This window comes from Miniopterus natalensis, chromosome 4, assembly GCF_054644295.1.
Source record: "Miniopterus natalensis isolate mMinNat1 chromosome 4, mMinNat1.hap1, whole genome shotgun sequence".
Taxonomy (NCBI): domain Eukaryota; kingdom Metazoa; phylum Chordata; class Mammalia; order Chiroptera; family Miniopteridae; genus Miniopterus; species Miniopterus natalensis.
Window position 1 is genome coordinate 8,742,336 of NC_142084.1, and position 18,134 is coordinate 8,760,469.

Here is an 18,134-nt window from a genome sequence, read left to right on the forward strand (position 1 = left end):
AGCACCAGGACTAGGGCTGGGGATTGAACCTGCAACCCAGGTACATGTCCTTGACCAGGAATTGAACCTGTGACCCTTTGGTGCATGGGCCAATGGTTTAACCACTGTGCCACACTGGCCAGGGCAATAAATTGCATTTTTTTACGCAAGGAATTGTAAACGTCTTTCCAGTGAAAAATATATTTCTGTCACCATTTTTAATAACTGCAGAGTATTTCATTATACAGATCAGATTTTCTCAACTGTTTTTCAAGATTGCCACGAAAAGAAGTCTTTTTACACAATTTCCCCCTAATTCTTACCCCCCCAAAATTTTAATAGCATAGACATACCGTGTATCTTTTTATGTACTGTGCCTTTTGAGGAGCCACAGACCATTGTAGTAGCTAGATGTATTCATACCCTCTTCCCGCCCTCAAGAACTAGTTTTTGTCCCTTGGGGGGTAATATTGTCTCAGGTGAAGATGCATGATAAAGATGTATCACAATTTATTCAAAACAACATTAGACATTCTGTTTTCTAAAATTTCCCTATTCCATGCTTCAATGAACATTCTTGTAATTAATTTTTTTCCATTTTTAAATCATTTTACTTTTCAATTAGTTGACATACATTATTATATTAGTTTCAGGTGTATACCCCAGTGATTAGACATTACATAACTCACTAAGTGATCATCCCAATAAATCTTGCACTCATTTGACATCATACATAGTTATTAGAATCTTATTGACTATATTCCCTATGCTGTACTTTACATCCCCATGACTATTCTGTAACAACCAATTTTTACTTAATCCCTTCACCTTTTTTGTCCATCGCCCCCCAACCCCCCTCCCTTCTGGCAACCATCAAAACGTTCTCTGTATCTATGAGTCTGTTTCTGTTCTGCTTGTTCATTTATTTTGATTTTTAGACTCAATTGTTGATAGATATGCATTTATTGTCATTTTTGATCTTCTTAGAGAAGATTCTTTAACATTTCATACAATACTGGATTGGTGGTGATGAACTCCTTTAGCTTTTTCTTGTCTGGAAAGCTCTTTATCTGTCTTTGAATTCTAAATGATAGCTTTGCTGGGTAGTCTTGGTTGTAGGTCCTTGCTTTTCATCATTTTGAATATTTCTTGCCAATTCCTCATGCCGGCAAAGTTTCTATTGAGAATCAGCTGACAGCCTTATGGGAGCTCCCTTGTAGGTAACTAACTGCTTTTCTCTTGCTGCCTTTAAGATTCTCTCTTTGTCTTTAACCTTTGGCATTTTAATTATGATGTGTCTTGGTGTGGGCCTCTTTGGGTTCATCTTGTTTGGGACTCCTTGTGCTTCCTGGACTGTGTGTCTATTTCCTTCACCAAGTTAGAGAAGTTATTGGTCATTATTTTTTCAAATAGGTTTTCAATTTGTTGCTCTCTCTTCTTCTTCTTTTACCCCCATGATGTGAATGTTAGTATGCTTGAAGTTGTCCCAGAGGCTCCTTACACTATTCTTTTATTATTATTCTTTTTTGTTTTGTTTTCCCTGTTCTGATTGTTTTTTTTTGCTTCCTTATATTCCAAATTGCTGATTTGATTTAGCCTTCATCTACTTTACTGTTGATTCCCTGTAAATTATTCTTCATTTCAGTGAGTGTATCCTTCATTTCTAAATGGTCTTTTTTTATGCTTTTGAAGTTCTCACTAAGTTCATTGAGCATTCTTATAACCAATGTTTTGACTTCTGCATCTAGTAGATTTCTTGTCTCCATTTTGTTTAGTTCTTTTTCTGAAGTTTTGTTCTATTTTTTCATTTGGACAATGTTTCTTTGTCTCTTCCTTTGGGCAGCCTCCCTCTGTTTGTTTCTATGTATTAGGTAGACCTGCTATATTCTAGGCTTGGTAGATTGGCCTAATGTAGTAGGTGTTCTGTATGGTCCAGCGGCACAGCCTTCCCCCAACCCCCAGACTGTGTACACCCTCCTGTTGTAGTTAAGCCTTGATTGTTGTTGGCCTATCAATGGGAGGAATTTACCCCCAGGCCTATCAATTGCAAGGACTGACTGTGACCAGTCACCATGAAGAATCAGCTGTGCAGAGCCCCACCCAGCAGAGCAAAACTTACTTTAGCTAGACTCTGGTGACTGCTGAATCCACCCCTTGACTGTATTGCGTGTGGAGGTGGTTGGGTGGTAATGCTTCGCCATGGTCTAAAGCTGTCCACTGGGTGTGCTGGCTCTGGGGTCTCCCTGGAGGAGCAGGCCATGGTCATCTGCTGCCTGTGTTCTGCCTGAGGCCACCCAGCATGAGCTACAAGGCTATCAGCTACTTGTGCTGTAGTTGAAGGTGTCCAGGCAAGGCCAAGCTGTGAATCAAGGCTGGCTGCTTCTAGTGCAGGTCCTGAGGTATGGGGCATGCTGAGGCCAGATGCTGCTTGTTTGAGAGATTTTAGGATAATCTGAAGCATGAGCCAAGACAAGCCATTCATATGAAAAAGTCACTGGAAACACCATGGGTGGGCCTGAAAGTTGGGTGGGGCATGGCCTCAAAATTTAAAAAATAAACTTATTTTTATGTAGTCAAATGCACCAGTCTTTCCCTTTGTGGTTATGTCTTTGATTTCATGCTTTGAAATGCCTTCCTCACCTCAAATACTTATAAATACATACATAACATTTTATTATAGCTTTGCATAATTTTAAACTAAGTAGATTAAATCTTTCTAATCTATTTAGTTTATTTTGTTTTTGTTATTTCTTTTTAAAAATGTCTTTATTTAGTTTATTTTGATGTATGGCATGAGATAAAGCTCTAATGCTATTTTTCCCCCAAATTGCTAGTCATTGGTTTTAACACCATATATTGAAAATCTTCCCATTCTGATATGAAATGTCACCTTATTGTATGTTGGGTTCCCAAATACACATTGGACCTATTTCTAGATTTTGTCACATTCAGTGTGCTCCTTCTGTGCTGGTACCACAGTGTTTTTATTTATCAACTGCTTAGCAGTTGAGTGTTGACCTAGGACCCAGGAGGTCATGGTTTGATTTCTGGTCAGGCCACATGCTCGGGTTGTGGGCTTGATCCCCAGTCGGCGTGTAGGAGGCAGCTGATCAATGACAACTCTCTCATCATTGATGTTTTTATCTCTCTCCCTTTCCCTTCCTCTCTCTGAAATCAATAAAGATGTATTAAAAAAAAAGTTAAGTATAAAATTACCATATGAACCAGCCATTCCGCTCCTAGCTATATACCCAAAGGAATGGAAAGCAGGGAGTCAAACAGATGCTTGTATACCAAAGTTCATAGCAGCACTATTCACAACAGCAAAAAGGTAGAACCAACCCAAATGTCCATCAATAGATGGATAAACAAAATGAGGTATATGCAAACAACAGAATATTAGTCAGCTTTAAAAATAATGAAATTCTAAAAAAAAAAATAAAATAAATAAAATGATGAAATTCTGATACATGCTACAACATGGATAGACCTTAAAAGCATTGTGTTAAGCCTGGCCAGGATGACTCAGTGGTTGAGCACTGACCTATGAACCAGGAGATCATGGTTTGATTCCAGGTCAGGGCACCTGCCTGGGTTTCAGGCTCAATCCCCAATGAGGCGCGTGCAGGAGGCAGCCGATCAATGACTCTCTCTCATCATTGATGTTTCTATCTCTCTCTCTCTTTTCTCTCTCTGAAGTCAATAAAGACATATATATTTTTTTAAAAACACACACATTGTGTTAAGTAAAATGAACCATATGCAAAAGTTCAAATATTGTACAATTCCATTTATAACAGGTACCTAGAATAGGCAAATTCCTAGAGACAGATAGTAGAGTAACATAGTTTTATATGTTTGATACACCACTTGTTAATTTTGTATTCTGCTGTTTTTCCACATACCATTTTCCCACATTCCCACATACCATTATATTACAAATATTTCTTCACATTAAAAATCTATGAAAATTCAGTTTTAATAGCTGTGATGTGTCATCACAAAAAATAAAGAAAAAAGTAGAATATACCAGTTTCCAAGTCGAAGATGTCAATTTTAAGATACACCATTATTGCCCAGCCAGGCATGGCTCAGCGGTTGAGCGTCGACCTAGTATCTAGGCAATCGGGGTTCGATTCCTGGGTTGCAGGCTCGATCCCCAGTCGGGGGCATGCAGGAGGCAGCCGATCAATGACTTTCTCATCATTGATGTTACTATCTTTCTCCCCCTCCTTTCCTCTCTGAAATCAATAAAGATATATTAAAAAAAAAAGATACACCATTATTTTTGGTGCTAGTAAGAAAAAAGATGCTCCCTATTAAACTATGATCTGCCTTTTGTCTTCAAGATACATCTCTATTTTAGAGAGGTTAAACTGTGGGAAAAAATGTGTCTTAGAATCGATGAAAAAGATAAATGAATAAATATGTGCTTTATCTCTGTGTGGGAAAGGGTTTTCAAAAATAAAGGCCAATAATCTAAAAGGAAAGTGACTTCATTAAAAAGAAAAACTTCAGCCTAGCTGGTGTCGCTTAGTGGTTGAGTGTCCACCTGTGAACCTGGAGGCCATGGTTGGATTTCCAGTTAGGGCACATGCTTGGGTTACGAGCTCAATTCCCAGTGACAGCCAATCAATGACTCTCTCCCATCATTGATGTTTCTATCTCTCTCTCCCTTTCTCTGAAATCAATAAAAACATATTTTACAAAATTAAAAACTTTGGTTGTTAAAAAAATCAATAACAATGACAACAATTAAAAGGTAAGTAAACAGAAAAATGTTTATGGCAGTTATGGCCGTGGGTAAATAGCCTTAGTAAAGACCAAAAGATCACTGGAAGAGGAAATCAAACTGACAATTTATATGAGGGAATTGGCTATAATTGTATAGCCAATTTATTTATTCTACCTCACTGGTAATCAAACAAATGTAAATTAGAGATATTTCCTCTCTCAGTATGAAATTAGCAGATTAGAGGAAAGGGAATTTTTATTTCCAGCAAAACATGAAACCCTCACACACCAGAGAAGGTTGTTAATACTATAGCCTTTTCTTATTAGTAGCTCTAAAAATACTCAGATCCCTTTTTTTAAATGATTACACAAGTATACCCTTGCATTTTAGGAAGTTAGAAAATAAACACAAGCTTTTTTTTTTTTTTTTTTTAGAGATAAAGGAACATCAATTTGTTGTTCCACTTTTTTATGTGTTGATTGGTTGATTCTTGTGTGTGCCTCGACTGGACAGGGGATCCAACCTGAAACCTTGGCATATCCAGAGGATGCTCTAACCAACTGAGCAACCCAGCCAGGGCAAGACACGGTACCACCCACGGACAGGGTTCAGATCCTTTCATCAAATCATTTTACTTCTAGAAATCTAAGCTTAGGAAAAGGTCTAATTTTTCTGATGATCATACATTTACTTTTATTATAGAAAACAGTAGAAAAAAATTAGGAACCCCCCCCCCCAAGTGTGGCCATGTTATTAAAAGGTAGAAACATGATTTTTGTTTTTAATGCACTACCAAGGGGATCAGGGTTTTCCCCTCATCTAATCAGAAACCAGTGTTCTTAGCTCATTAATTGGGACCAGAGTGCTCAAATGCTGTCGCCTATTAAGAACACACCTCCAGACGCGTCTTTGTGATGTCCCGGAGAGAGAGAACCTAAGAACGAAAAGTGTTCTCGCTTTCGAATCACCCACAGAGAGGCCTCCTTGCTGGGACTTGGGGGTCCCGCATCTTGGTGACTTCAGCAAACATGCCGTTCATTTCCTCTAGGTCTGTTCGCGGCTGAGGGCAGGTAGCATCGCTCGCCTTGCGGGTTCCCTGGGTGCCCCTCGGTTTTCCTGACGCGCGGTTTGCAGGCCCAGGGCCTTCCCCGGGGCTCGCCTGCGGGAGCCAACGTCCCTGCCCAGGGCCGATTGCCTCTGAAGGTCCTCGGGGATCCTATCTTTTTTGTTGTTGTTAATCCTCACTCACCTGAGGATATTTTTTTCCGACGATCTTTTGGGGGGGGGGGAGAGAGCGAGAGAGAAACATCGGTATGATCTGAGAGACACAGCGACTGGCTGCCTCCCTCACGTGCCCCAGTGGGGCGGGGTCGGCCTGCGAGCGAGGTGGTGCCCCTGAGGGGCACCCCGCCCCAGCCGGGGGCAGTCCTCGGGCCGCACTCTCGCCTCTGGGCCAGACCGGCTAGGGCCGGGACCCTTTCTTGGACTGCCCCCCCCCCCCCCATTTTTTCCGTGGAGGTCCTCTCCGGTTTTCTCAAACATGTCAAACGATTTGCCCTCCAGACCACGCGCTGGGCGGGAGCGCGCAAGCCTCGCCGCTTCCCCCCGCCCGGCTGCGGCAGCCCCGCGGCAGCGGCCGGCGTCGTTTACTGGCTGTGTCTACCATGCCTGAGGTGGGCGGGTGCCGGCCAGACCCGGGAGGCCTGGGGGCGAGGGCATCCCCCTTGTCGCGGCGCTGCTGGAGATCATGAACACCGTCATGCCACAGGCGCGCACGGGGCGACCCTGGGCCCCGCGGAAATCAGGGCGTCCACCGGGCAAACTGACGTGACCACATCCGCAGCCTCGAGAGCATTAAGCGGGGACCCACTCGGGGAAACAGAGCCCGGGGCGTCCGTGCGGCTCGGCCCCTGCTCGCGTGGCGCGGCACCCCGCACCTCGTGGGAGCGGCCCGCGGCGCGCCCGGCGCCCGCCCACCCTAGGGCAGGGCGAGGGGGTCGCGGGGTGCGAGTTCGTTAGGACCAAGGCGGGGCACGGGCTGAGGCGCGGGCACCCCGCGCGGGCCGGGGCTCCAGGCCCGTCGGCGGCAGGTAAGGGGATGGAGGCACACTGGCTAGGACAGCCTCCAGGACCGCGGGGCGGCCCCGGGCGTGGGGAGTGCGCAGCCCCGCAGGCCTGGGAGAGGCCCCGGTGGTCGCCCCGCGGCCCCGGGGAGAAAAAGGGTGGGGAGGGCGGGGAGTTCCTTTCACTTCTGGTCGGCCAGGAGCGCGATCAGTAAGCTGGGGGTAGAGATAGGAAGGCGGCCACCTTAGCACGGGCCGGAGACTACCTCACGGTCCCAATAGGGAACCGACTGCCGCCATTCCCCTCCCCCGCTCTGGCGGGTAAGGCGAGAACGGTTTGAAGGAAGACGCATGCGCAGGAAACTGAATAATAAATCGCCAAAGCTCGGTGTTCAATAATCGCGACAAGACGCAAGCGCAAAACAAGCCCGAAGGCTTTATGAAGGTGGGAGGGGCGAGCCCCAGATGCTCGGGCAGAATAACTGGCTGGCTGGCGGTGGGCCGGCTCCTGAAAGTACGCCGGCGTCTGAGCTCTGTGACGCAAGGGGCGGGGCGGCCACCTGGCTGCGCTTGCGCAGAGCTTGTTCAAAGGGCCTTATTTAGGTTGCGCAGGCGCCTGCTGGCCATTTCGCTCAGCCACGCAGAAGTCGTGCGATCAGGTTAGTGTTTGTTGCTCGATGTGTGCCGCCCAGTGGCCCCGAGGTTGCCGTTTTTGCGAGGATTGCGTGCCCCCAGCTCTCCGTAGAGCCTGGGGCGGGGTGGTAGGGAACCTTCGCAAGGTACGGGCTGCCTCCGGGAGCCAAGAATGGCTCGCCGAGCGGTGGCGGGGCTGCTGGGGCCTGCAGGCCGCGCCGACTCTATTGTGTGAGATGTCGGAGGAGGCGGAGCGGAAGCGCGGCCGCCATTTCCTTGCCTCCACGCTGGCGCCAGGCCGGGCCCCCTGCGGCTTGGTGCTCCGGTAACTAGTGCCCAGGGCATCGTTGGGTGCCCGCCCGCTGGCCCAAGGGGCTGTTTGGTGTTGGAGTCACCGGGGATGGGGTTTGCGCACTACGGGCTTGGTTCTTACTGAGGCGCCGCGGTTTCGCGGGGTGCCTCGCGGGGGAGGGCAGTTTAATTTGGACAATTCCCAGCTCTGATCCTCATCCCGCCTTTGCAGTCTGTTTCGACGCCAGGACCCACTAAGAGACGATGATGTTGGGCACCGAAAGCGGAGAGGGATTTGTGGTGAAGGTCCGGGGCTTGCCTTGGTCTTGCTCGGCGGACGAGGTGCAGCGTTTTTTTTCTGGTGAGTTTGAAGCGGAGGCGGGAGTTCGCAGGCAGGGCCGCGGGGCGGGCGGGCGGGCGGCCCGCCGGGGAGGGCCCGGCCGGGCCGGGCTAGGGGCGCCCCCTGGCGGGGCGCGGGCGGCAGCCGTTCCTGCTGGGTTGCTCGCGCCCTGGCGTCCACTGTTACGCAATGGAAAGTGCGAAAGCCCCGCCCTCCCGCCTTCCAGGCCCTCCTGGAGGACTGCGGCCTCTCTGGCGGATTTTTTGTTTCCACTTTTTTGTTGTTAATCCTCACCCGAAGCTATTTTTCCACTTATTTTTTTTTTTAGAGAGAGTGGGAGGGAGGGTGGGAGAGAAAGAAGCATCGATGTGATCGAGTCATTGCTTCCCACACCTGCCCCAGAATGAACCCTCGCCCCTTGGTGCACGAGCGACGCTCTTAACTTTTGAGACACACCGGCCAGGGCGGGATTTTTTTGTCTTTACCTACCTTCAAGCACTAGCTTTTCTATGGATGTTTTCAAAAGGACAAATTGGATTTCCCCCTCAACTTTAAGAAAATTGTCTAGTGGCTGGGTAAATAGTAATATAACAACTTTACAATTTTTGCATGTCCTTGAAAAGGGGGCATTTTGGTTCCTAGAGTTAAACGGTCACTTCCTAATTTTAGACAGTTTTCCTAACCAGGATTTGGTAGTTGAGTTCTTCTTGTTCGTGGAGTTCTTTACACTGAAGCCCAGGCAAGTTCACGCGCCTAACGAGCTTTTTCCCAAGTATGTAGGTTTCCTGAATAATTCCTGCCAACATATCATTGTTTCCATTAGTATAAGACTAGACTGATAAAGCTTGATTTGGAAGAAATCTACAGGTTTTGGAAGGACACTTGTAGTATTGACTGACTATCTGAATTTAGTGTTGGTAACGGAAAACGACCTGTAAAACAAGAACCAAGTACACTGGAAGCCACCTTGCAGTGGGCAAGACTGGGTTTGGCTTCAGCTGTTCAACTTGGAGCATTTTAGCTTTGTAACATTGATCCCCTTTCAGGTGAGTATTGGCCCTGCAATTTGGATTGTAATGTTGCTGCTAGAAAGGTGAAACGATCAAGGTCCCAGACCAAAAGATGAAACAAATATATTCAGAAAATGCATTAAAATAAGGTCCAAACTTAACTTACTGAGAAGTTACAAATGCTGTTAATGGAGACACTTGGGTAGTGAGAACTTGGAGATTTTTGTTAAGGAACTTCTTTGAATATTGGGTTTTATTGATGCATTGAGAGGATATTATCTAGGGAATAAAGTTTGATCTGGAGGGGATAACTGCTTAATTACCGTGAAGAGACTCTAGGAGTTAGTAATATCTTGGTCATTTTAGGCTTTGCATGTGATCTACTTTGTAGTAGGGGAATGAATAGGCATTTCATCTGTATCACCCAGAGGTGGTTTTAAATTTTAAATTCTGTATTAACGGTTGTTTTCTTTCCAGACTGCAAAATACAAAATGGGGCTCAAGGTATTCGTTTCATCTACACCAGAGAAGGCAGACCGAGTGGCGAGGCTTTTGTTGAACTTGAATCAGAAGATGAAGTCAAATTGGCCCTGAAAAAAGACAGAGAAACTATGGGACACAGATATGTTGAAGGTTTGATTTATGTTGCCCTAGTAACAGTAAATAAACATTAAACTCGGAGAGATCTATTTTATCCCTTCTGAATTTTAGGTATTTGACCGCATGGAAATGGTCACCTAAGGGAGTTTGTGGCAGCTCTTCCTAGATTATCTAAAGACCTAGGAAGTCTGAACTTTGTTCTCTAACTTTCCAAAATTGACTAATTCTAAGCACCTCTTTCAGTATTCAAGTCAAACAACGTTGAAATGGATTGGGTGTTGAAGCATACTGGTCCAAATAGTCCTGACACGGCCAATGATGGCTTTGTACGGCTTAGAGGACTCCCCTTTGGATGTAGCAAGGAAGAAATTGTTCAGTTCTTCTCAGGTATGTAGTCGTGTTTGTTGCTGAGCAGTGAGTTTCGGCTAGCTTCTGGCAACATGATTTAATAGACCTTAGATATTTAAACAGGTTGTGAGTATATGCAGATGAATTAATGTTTTCTTCTTCCTGGAGACCTTCATATAATTTACACCCATCTTAATGGTGGAAATTAAGTACTTCGAAAATGCTAACTTTGCCTATATTTAGTATTGTAGTTCAGAGTAGATCTTTGAGGATTGTCCTCAACAGCTTTAACTACTTTCCTCACAATGCTGTTCAGCAGAAAAAGTACATCAAGTTAAAGGTAAGATCCCTTAACATTAGATTAGTATGAGTGAGGTGGTTGTAATTTATGGCAGGTGTCTATATTGTAAGACACGTTGGGTCCTGAGACCAGAAATGTCTCTTAGCAGCCTAATTCTCTTTATGCAGAAAAACTGGCTTAGCCAGGGAATTCTAAACTTACTGAAAGTCAAAGAATAGGTAGAATGTATAGTCTTAATATCTAAAATACAGAGTTTTAAAGTTGTTCTGGTCCTAAGGTACTTGAATGTTTTTATGCTGAAGAGCCGATAAAATTGCATGTTCAATAGACTGTTCGATTATATATCTAAAATACTATTATTTGATATTCATGATGTCATAAACTGGAGCTAAGAACAAGAAGTCCTTCCATGGTTTAGGGTAGTATGTATTAAAATCCTGACTGTTACATATGTATCAAGTCCTAATACTTTGCCAGAATTTTTGAAATCAAGTCTGTTTTTGTTTTATCTAAATTCGTGAGAATTTAATGCTGTCAACGTTAAATATGAACATAATTTCATATCTTCTAGGAAAGTGCTTTAAGCCCTTTTTGTAAGCTTGGGAATGTATCCACGGAAAGGATTTTTCATAGACGGAATTTCCAGAAGTGAATCATACTGCTGTTAGAGCATTAAGAGTGCATGATTGTGCTGTCTAGATCAGTTGTTTGTTGAAAGTTTAGATTGTATGTTTGTCAATGATATACTTAAGCAATGTTTCAATTTTTATATAAAATGTTTAAATGTGTAAATTTTTTAAACTTGAAGTTCCACTAACTTAAAACATTGAACTATACGAATGAGGTAAAAAGTGTGTCTTGAATTTAGTAAAACTGTTGTGTTTAATGTTTGAAACTTTATTAAATTCTTGTGTAATTTTCAACATTGAGTAGATAAGAGTGTTTGTAATTGTTGAATTCTTAATTCATCCTGTGTTCAAGTTCTTTCTTAAATACTGTGCCCTGGGATGTGTTAAGAATTGTTATACTTAGTAATAATGGAACTTCATATTACTGCAATGCATATTTAAAGAGTACTTGTTGAAAGCATACCGTTCACCTAAAGTTAAAATTCTGGTTTATTTAAAGCTATAAGAAGAATCATTTCTGGGCTTGTGATGTTAATATTGCCCCCCTACTGGGGTTATTTGTCCTTGGGTTGAAGGGTTGGAAATCGTGCCAAATGGGATAACATTGCCGGTGGACTTCCAGGGGAGGAGTACGGGGGAGGCCTTCGTGCAGTTTGCTTCACAGGAAATAGCTGAAAAGGCTCTAAAGAAACACAAGGAAAGAATAGGGCACAGGTGGGGATGGATGGTTGGTTGGATTTGTCACTTTTCTTATGGTAAAATGTTAAATCCATATTCTCTCTGCTTAGAAGGAGTAAATATTTCCTAGTCCCAATTAATTGATGTTTGGCCACAGTTTTCAAACTTTATGTCAGAGTCCCATAATGCATTCAGATTAAATTTTAGGCCTTAAAATTGTTCTCAGTTAATTTGGTCTACTTTGCAATTTTGTAAGCTATCTACCTAACCCCAGTCAATTGAGTTGAGAGACTATGGCTTTAAAAAAATGTAATGCAAACCTGGCTTTAGCTGTAATAACACCCACATAGTAAATTAATATTACCATAAGAAAATGTGATACTTTCTGATCTTGTTTTTAAAGTTGAAATGCAACAAACTTTCTTGCTGTATAAATATTCTGCATATGTATTAATAAGCATAGCTTTCAAGAAATTGTCACAAAAGGTTTTATTCTCTTCGCTTGTGACTATTTTTCATTGAAGCATGCGCTTACCTATGCTGATTCCTACTAAAAGCATAGGCTGGGGTATTTATTGGCGAAAGGAAGTGTGTAGTGTGGGCTAGACTGTTGGTGGAGGCTAGCTTTTTAGCCCACTTGCTATACATACTGCCAAAGGATTTAAGACATGAAATGTTGAAAGTTGAGTGGAATCCTTTCCCTCCTAAAACATTTATTTTCAGTACTCCTCTCCATCCCTAAGGGTGGGCTCTCTGCCTTAGAGGAGTGAGTTTTCTGTAAAGTTTACATGAAGTAATCTTACAATTGAGTGAATTTCTGGTCATTGCCTATGCAAATATAAGAAATCTGGCTTTAAATATTAGTCAGTTTCATGGCTATGACTACATTGTTTTCTTGTGTAACTAAATACTTGTACGACATGAACTAATGTTTTCTCTCCCCTCCCCATTCCCTTCCTTCATGAACAATGCTTTAGGTATATCGAAATCTTTAAGAGCAGTCGAGCTGAAGTTAGAACTCATTATGATCCACCTCGAAAGCTCATGGCCATGCAGCGGCCAGGTCCCTATGACAGACCTGGGGCTGGCAGAGGGTATAACAGCATTGGCAGGGGAGCCGGCTTTGAAAGGATGAGGCGTGGTGCGTATGGTGGAGGTATGTGAGAATATGCAGGCGTGAGGAGGGTGGTTCTTCGTGTGTTGTCATTTGATTGATTGTACTTTTTGTCTTGCAGGTTATGGAGGCTATGATGATTATAATGGCTATAATGATGGCTATGGTTTTGGGTCAGACAGATTTGGAAGAGGTAAAGTAAGAATTGAATTTCTCAACCGAAGGCTACTTACACTCTTGTCCATCTAGACCTCAATTACTGTTTTTCAGGAATGTCTGACCACAGATACGGGGATGGTGGCTCTACTTTCCAGAGCACAACTGGACACTGTGTACACATGCGGGGATTACCTTACAGAGCTACTGAGAATGACATTTATAATGTAAGTGTAAGAGGAACTCGCAAGCCTGCTATTTCAGTATAGCAGTAAAAACCTGGCGTCCTCTGCTTAAGTGAAACAGCATGCTATAAATTTTTTGTAACTTTAGAAAGTTGACTGGATTCTCTGAAATACCTTGTATTTAGTTTTTTTCACCGCTCAACCCTGTGAGAGTACATATTGAAATTGGTCCTGATGGCAGAGTAACTGGTGAAGCAGATGTCGAGTTTGCAACACATGAAGATGCTGTGGCAGCTATGTCAAAAGACAAAGCAAATATGCGTAAGTGTGATTTAAGTGTTGTAGGGAGTCTTTACAGGCGGTTGTGTGAGGAACATAATAGGAATAGAATAGTGAGGATGTAGGAGAAATTCGTTTGCTGATGCTCTTTGGATGTGTTAAAAAAATTTTGTGGGTCTTTAAAATTAGTGTGACTGAAACGGATTTATGATTCAAATATTGACTTGAAGTATATCCTTAATAAACTTAAGGCTAGTTTTGGAAAGCTGCGTAGTTAAAGTAAATCACCTGAGAGAAGCAGCTAGAATTTTTTTCTTTACCAAAATATTTGAAGTTCATTTCTTAAGAATTTAGTGTTCTTTCACCAACAAACATTTTCAAACTTTTTTTTTTCTCATTTCAGAACACAGATATGTAGAACTCTTCTTGAATTCTACAGCAGGAGCAAGCGGTGGTGCTTACGGTAGCCAAATGCTAGGAGGCATGGGTTTGTGTAAATATCACTTTAGTGTCTTTTTTTTAAGCTAACCTTGTATGCCTTTTCTCTCATTTCAGAACACAGATATGTAGAACTCTTCTTGAATTCTACAGCAGGAGCAAGCGGTGGTGCTTATGGTAGCCAAATGATGGGAGGCATGGGCTTGTGTAAATATCGTTAGTTTTTTTAAAAACCAAAACATTTATATCTGTATAAGTCGATTATGTAAGTTAAGTTAACTTATATTTTATGAGTTTAGCATATTAAGTTAGGCAAAGGAAAAAGTTTTGCTTTGAAATTTGGGTCTGACTTAAATCCTTGATTTATGTAAAACTACTTAGAGTAGATAACTAATTTTAAGTATTTGGGTGGGGGAAGGGCATTAAAGAAACTAGTTGAATTGTCTAAAGTATAAATCTAAAATTAATGACTTAGCAAAAAGCACAGGATCAAAATAACTTAAATTTCTGGACATAATTTGTTTGGCATAAACAGGTGTTCAGTGATACCTGTGTATTAACATAGCCTTAATATATCAAATTATGGGGAACAACCCCACTAAATTCAGTTAAACAGTTTCATAAGGTTTTCTCAGAATGCCTCTATGGAATCATGTGGATTTAGTCCTGCCAATATATGTACTTTGGGCCAGTTGGTTTATAAATGTTTGACTAGCTCAGGTGATAGATAGAGTGGTAGTCTGTTCATAGAATGTAGACAAAGGTTTATAATAATGTAAGATGAAGAATTGAAATCATAGATTTAGAATTACAAGCCCGGTACCACCAGGTACCACATTACGTAGGGAACAAAGGTCCTAACGGTCTCTTAACTTAACAGCAAACCAGTCCAGTTATGGTGGCCCAACCAGCCAGCAGCTGAGTGGTGGTTATGGAGGCGGCTATGGTGGCCAGAGCAGCATGAGTGGATATGGTAAGTGTGCTTTTTAATATACTTACAGTAAGTTTTAGGTAGGTTTCTTTAGTTGGGGGAATATGCAGGCTCCTTTTTTGGTGAAATTGGGTTATTAAATAAATATATGCTTTTGATCCTGTTATAACTTTTTAATAGCTTAATTTGCAGAACCAATCATTTGGGGGCGGGGAGTGTTTTCTGTAAATTAAATGTGCAACTTGGAATACTGTAGAGCCAGAAAACATCTGCCTCCACTTATATTAAAACATTAAATAAATAGTTCACTTTTTCTGTCTTTCCGTTAGCCTATTAAATCCATTTTAGATGGAGGGAGAACTTAAAATAGTAAAATGGTGGTTGGGTTCAGGACCGTATTTACTAGTCAGTTAACCTAGGATTGGTTTTATTTTTTTCAATTGGTCTAAAGAATGGTGATTTTGGTGTTATAGTCTTACCCTACAAAATCCTTTTGCAGACCAAGTTTTACAGGAAAACTCCAGTGATTTTCAATCAAACATTGCCTAGGTAAATATTTTCTCAAAAAATATAATTTAAATTCCCAATAGCAAATACTGATATGTTGTGCTAATACTATTTCTATAGCAGTCAATGGCTCTGAGTTAACTCCATGGAGGCTGCCATTTTGGGCACAGTGAGCTGCCTTTAGTCCCACTTGGTCTCACTTCCTGCCCACCATGAATAGGAAAAGCAAGTGACTGCCCCTGTGCTCCCTATTCATACCTGCCATTCAGTGGACACACTGTGAATGTTGATGGTAAAATTTTTTAAAAATGCCTTGTTTAGGTTTAGAAACGAAGTAATTTTGCAATTTTTGAAAAACACTAGTTTTCCTTTAAACTTAATTTTCCATGTTGATTCTGAAGCATCTGCTTAAATGGTAGCACGAGAGTCTGGCAAGATTTTGGTACTGCAGAGAAAAGGGGTTAATTGAGACTTGTTTGGAGTCGGGAGTCCCCTTTCCTAAACATGCTTCTCGCCACTTGGACAGCAGCCATTTGTACTCGTATACTTTTTAAACTTTTTCCTGGAATGCTATATTTTACTTGACTGATGATGTGATACTTCTCCTGACTTGTCAAATTGATCTCTTTGCAGGCAGCCAAGGAGCAGTGAACAGCAGCTACTACAGTAGTGGAAGCCGTGCATCTGTGGGAGTGAACGGAATGGGAGGGATGTCTAGCATGTCTAGTATGAGTGGTGGATGGGGAATATAACTGATCCTTATCACTGACTCTTGGTCATCATTATTTTAGAGAAAAACAAAACTTAACAGTTTTGCAATACCAGCTTGTGATTTATGCTTAATCTAAGTGGAAATCAGGATTGAATTAAAGACTTAAGGTTCAGTATTTTTGAACACAAATATTCATCTAGGATGTAACAACTAAGTTGAGTAAACTATAACTGTTAAACAATTTTTAGCTTTTCTCAAGTTAGTTCTCTTGTAGGATGTACTTAAGCAGTAAGTATATTTAGGTTAAAGCAGTTGAATTATGTTAAATGTTGCTCTTACACCACATTGAACATTTTGGAAGCATGTTGAAGGACATGCTTTTTTTGTAAAACAATATAGGAGCTGTGTCTACAATTAAAAGTGAAACATTTGGCATGTTTGTTACTTCTAGTTTCATTTAATAACTTCTAAGGCATGTAAGTTTAAGCTTTTTTTTTTAAGTTAATGGGGAAGTTTTGAGACGCAATACCAATACTTTAGGATTTTGGTCTTGGTGTTTGTATGAAATTCCAAGGCCTTGATTTAAATCTTTCATTGTATTGTGATTTCCTTTTAGGTGTATTGCGCTAAGTGAAACTTGTCAAATAAACCTTTTAAAAACTGCACTTTGTCTTGTCTGTGCTTCAGTGTCATGTGGACTGTTTCTTGGTGCTCTATTCCTGCCTGGGGCGTAGGTGACAGTGGCCCGTGTCTCTGGCTGTGGCAGAGAGGCTCGACATTTGAGGCTGTTGTGTAGATGTCTTCAGACTTCCCTCCAGTACAAATGAAGGTAATCGTGGACAGCTGTATGTTTGTGTCCTGCCTTTGACTTGCTAAGCACTTGCACAAAGCAGAGGGGGAAGTGTCCTCACTGCATGCTGCATGTCCACCGAGGCCTTCAGGCATGGCTGAGAAGGAAGTGCTACAGGCAAAGGGTGGCAGGAGCTGTCCTCAGTTGGATGGCTTTTTATATTTATTGATTTTCGAGGAAGGGAGAAAAACATCCATTTGTTTCACATCTATGCACTCATTGGTTGATTCTTGTATGTGTCCTGACCAGGGATTGAACCTGCAACCTTGGGGTATCAGGACAAAACTTTAAGCTACCTGGCCAGGGTTCTTCTGAGTTTTTATATGAAGCGTCTTCTAGAAGCTACCTCATAGGCCGCTTTCAGATTCAAGGTTTTTTTTGTTTTTTTTTTTCAAACTGTAACAGTGTTTGGTTAGAAAATTACAGAGGTGGAAGAAAGTGGGTGGTAGAAGAAAATGGGTTTATGAAACAAGTTACAGCAGCAAAAGAAGGAAGGGCCCTTGGAGCTCAGGAGTGAGGAAGGCAATGGGTGAAGTGCCTGGGGGTGGGGGGAGGTGCAAGTATGCTCCTGGAAGGAGAACTGAAGGAGTGTTTTTCAAATTGAGGTTTTAACCTTTGTATTTTTGCCTCATTCCTAAAGATCCAAGACCACTTAAGAGCAAAATTTATTTTAAAGTTGAGGTAGAATACCACATATTTCTGGAAGTAAAAATGGCTAGTTTAAGTCATTAAAATCTGTTTGGGAGATGACTCGAATTTGACATTTGCTAGGAAATACTCCAGCATCCGGAAGTTTAAAAGTGTTCCAGGAATCCTTTCAGTAGGTACTTAGACTGCAGTTTGGAAACTGCCACTCATTAACCGTCCCTCTAGACCAGTTTTCAACCATTTTCACCTAATGGCACACACAAACTTAAAATTCTGCGGCACACCAAAAACTTTTTTTTTGCTAATCTGACAAAATAAGTATAATTTTGATTGACTTAAAATGAGTAATTGCCTACCATTTTTGTTCCAAAGTGACTTTAAAAAAATCAGGTGCCGATACTTATAAATATGAATTTCTGGTACCAAGAATTAACCAACTAGATTCAACCTTATTTTGAGACATGATCAGTAAGCTGCAGTTCTGTTACAATGACCTATATATTCTAGTTCAGACAGCATTCACACAAGGCAGCTATTGTGTTGGCTGTTGTCATTTTTTGACAATCTAAGGGAAGAGAGGTCAGTGCTCCTAAGTAGTCAGGTTTGCATGTTTTAAAAACTCTTGCAGCATACCAGTTGAAAGGTGCTGCTTGCCCTAGACTCATTAGTGCTGTTGGAGCCTGGAGTGTGCACCTCTTGCTGTGACA

The 18,134-nt window shown here is 42.1% G+C and overlaps 1 protein-coding gene across 3 annotated transcripts; it reads left to right on the top strand.

Moving 5' to 3' along the window:
- Positions 1-7,346: 7,346 nt before the first annotated feature.
- HNRNPH1 (heterogeneous nuclear ribonucleoprotein H1) lies at positions 7,347-15,963 on the top strand. 3 transcript variants are annotated; one of them, XM_016201500.2, is made up of 14 exons: positions 7,347-7,436; positions 7,934-8,062; positions 9,529-9,684; positions 9,895-10,038; positions 11,505-11,643; positions 12,585-12,748; positions 12,843-12,914; positions 12,971-13,104; positions 13,248-13,383; positions 13,745-13,804; positions 13,897-13,986; positions 14,660-14,752; positions 15,210-15,259; positions 15,851-15,963. In XM_016201500.2, exons 2-13 carry the CDS (start codon positions 7,966-7,968, stop codon positions 15,257-15,259), a joined length of 1,335 nt encoding a protein of 444 aa, XP_016056986.1. In that variant the 5' UTR covers positions 7,347-7,436; positions 7,934-7,965; the 3' UTR covers positions 15,851-15,963. The 3 variants fall into 3 exon arrangements, with proteins under 3 accessions (XP_016056986.1, XP_016056985.1, XP_087672389.1); XM_016201499.2 differs by having other exon boundaries at positions 7,348-7,436; positions 12,585-12,763; XM_087816263.1 differs by lacking the exons at positions 7,347-7,436; positions 7,934-8,062; positions 9,529-9,684; positions 11,505-11,643 and having other exon boundaries at positions 9,954-10,038; positions 12,585-12,763.
- The last annotated feature ends 2,171 nt before the right edge of the window (positions 15,964-18,134 follow it).

Excerpts from the sequence above, each read along its gene's own strand:
- HNRNPH1 (XM_016201499.2), top strand. The coding sequence starts at position 7,966 with ATGATGTTGGGCACCGAAAGCGGAGAGGGATTTGTGGTGAAGGTCCGG. Across the intron at positions 9,685-9,894 it reads GGGACACAGATATGTTGAAG|TATTCAAGTCAAACAACGTT; the intron begins GTTTGATTTATG and ends CACCTCTTTCAG. Across the intron at positions 13,805-13,896 it reads AGCAAGCGGTGGTGCTTACG|AACACAGATATGTAGAACTC; the intron begins GTAGCCAAATGC and ends CTCTCATTTCAG.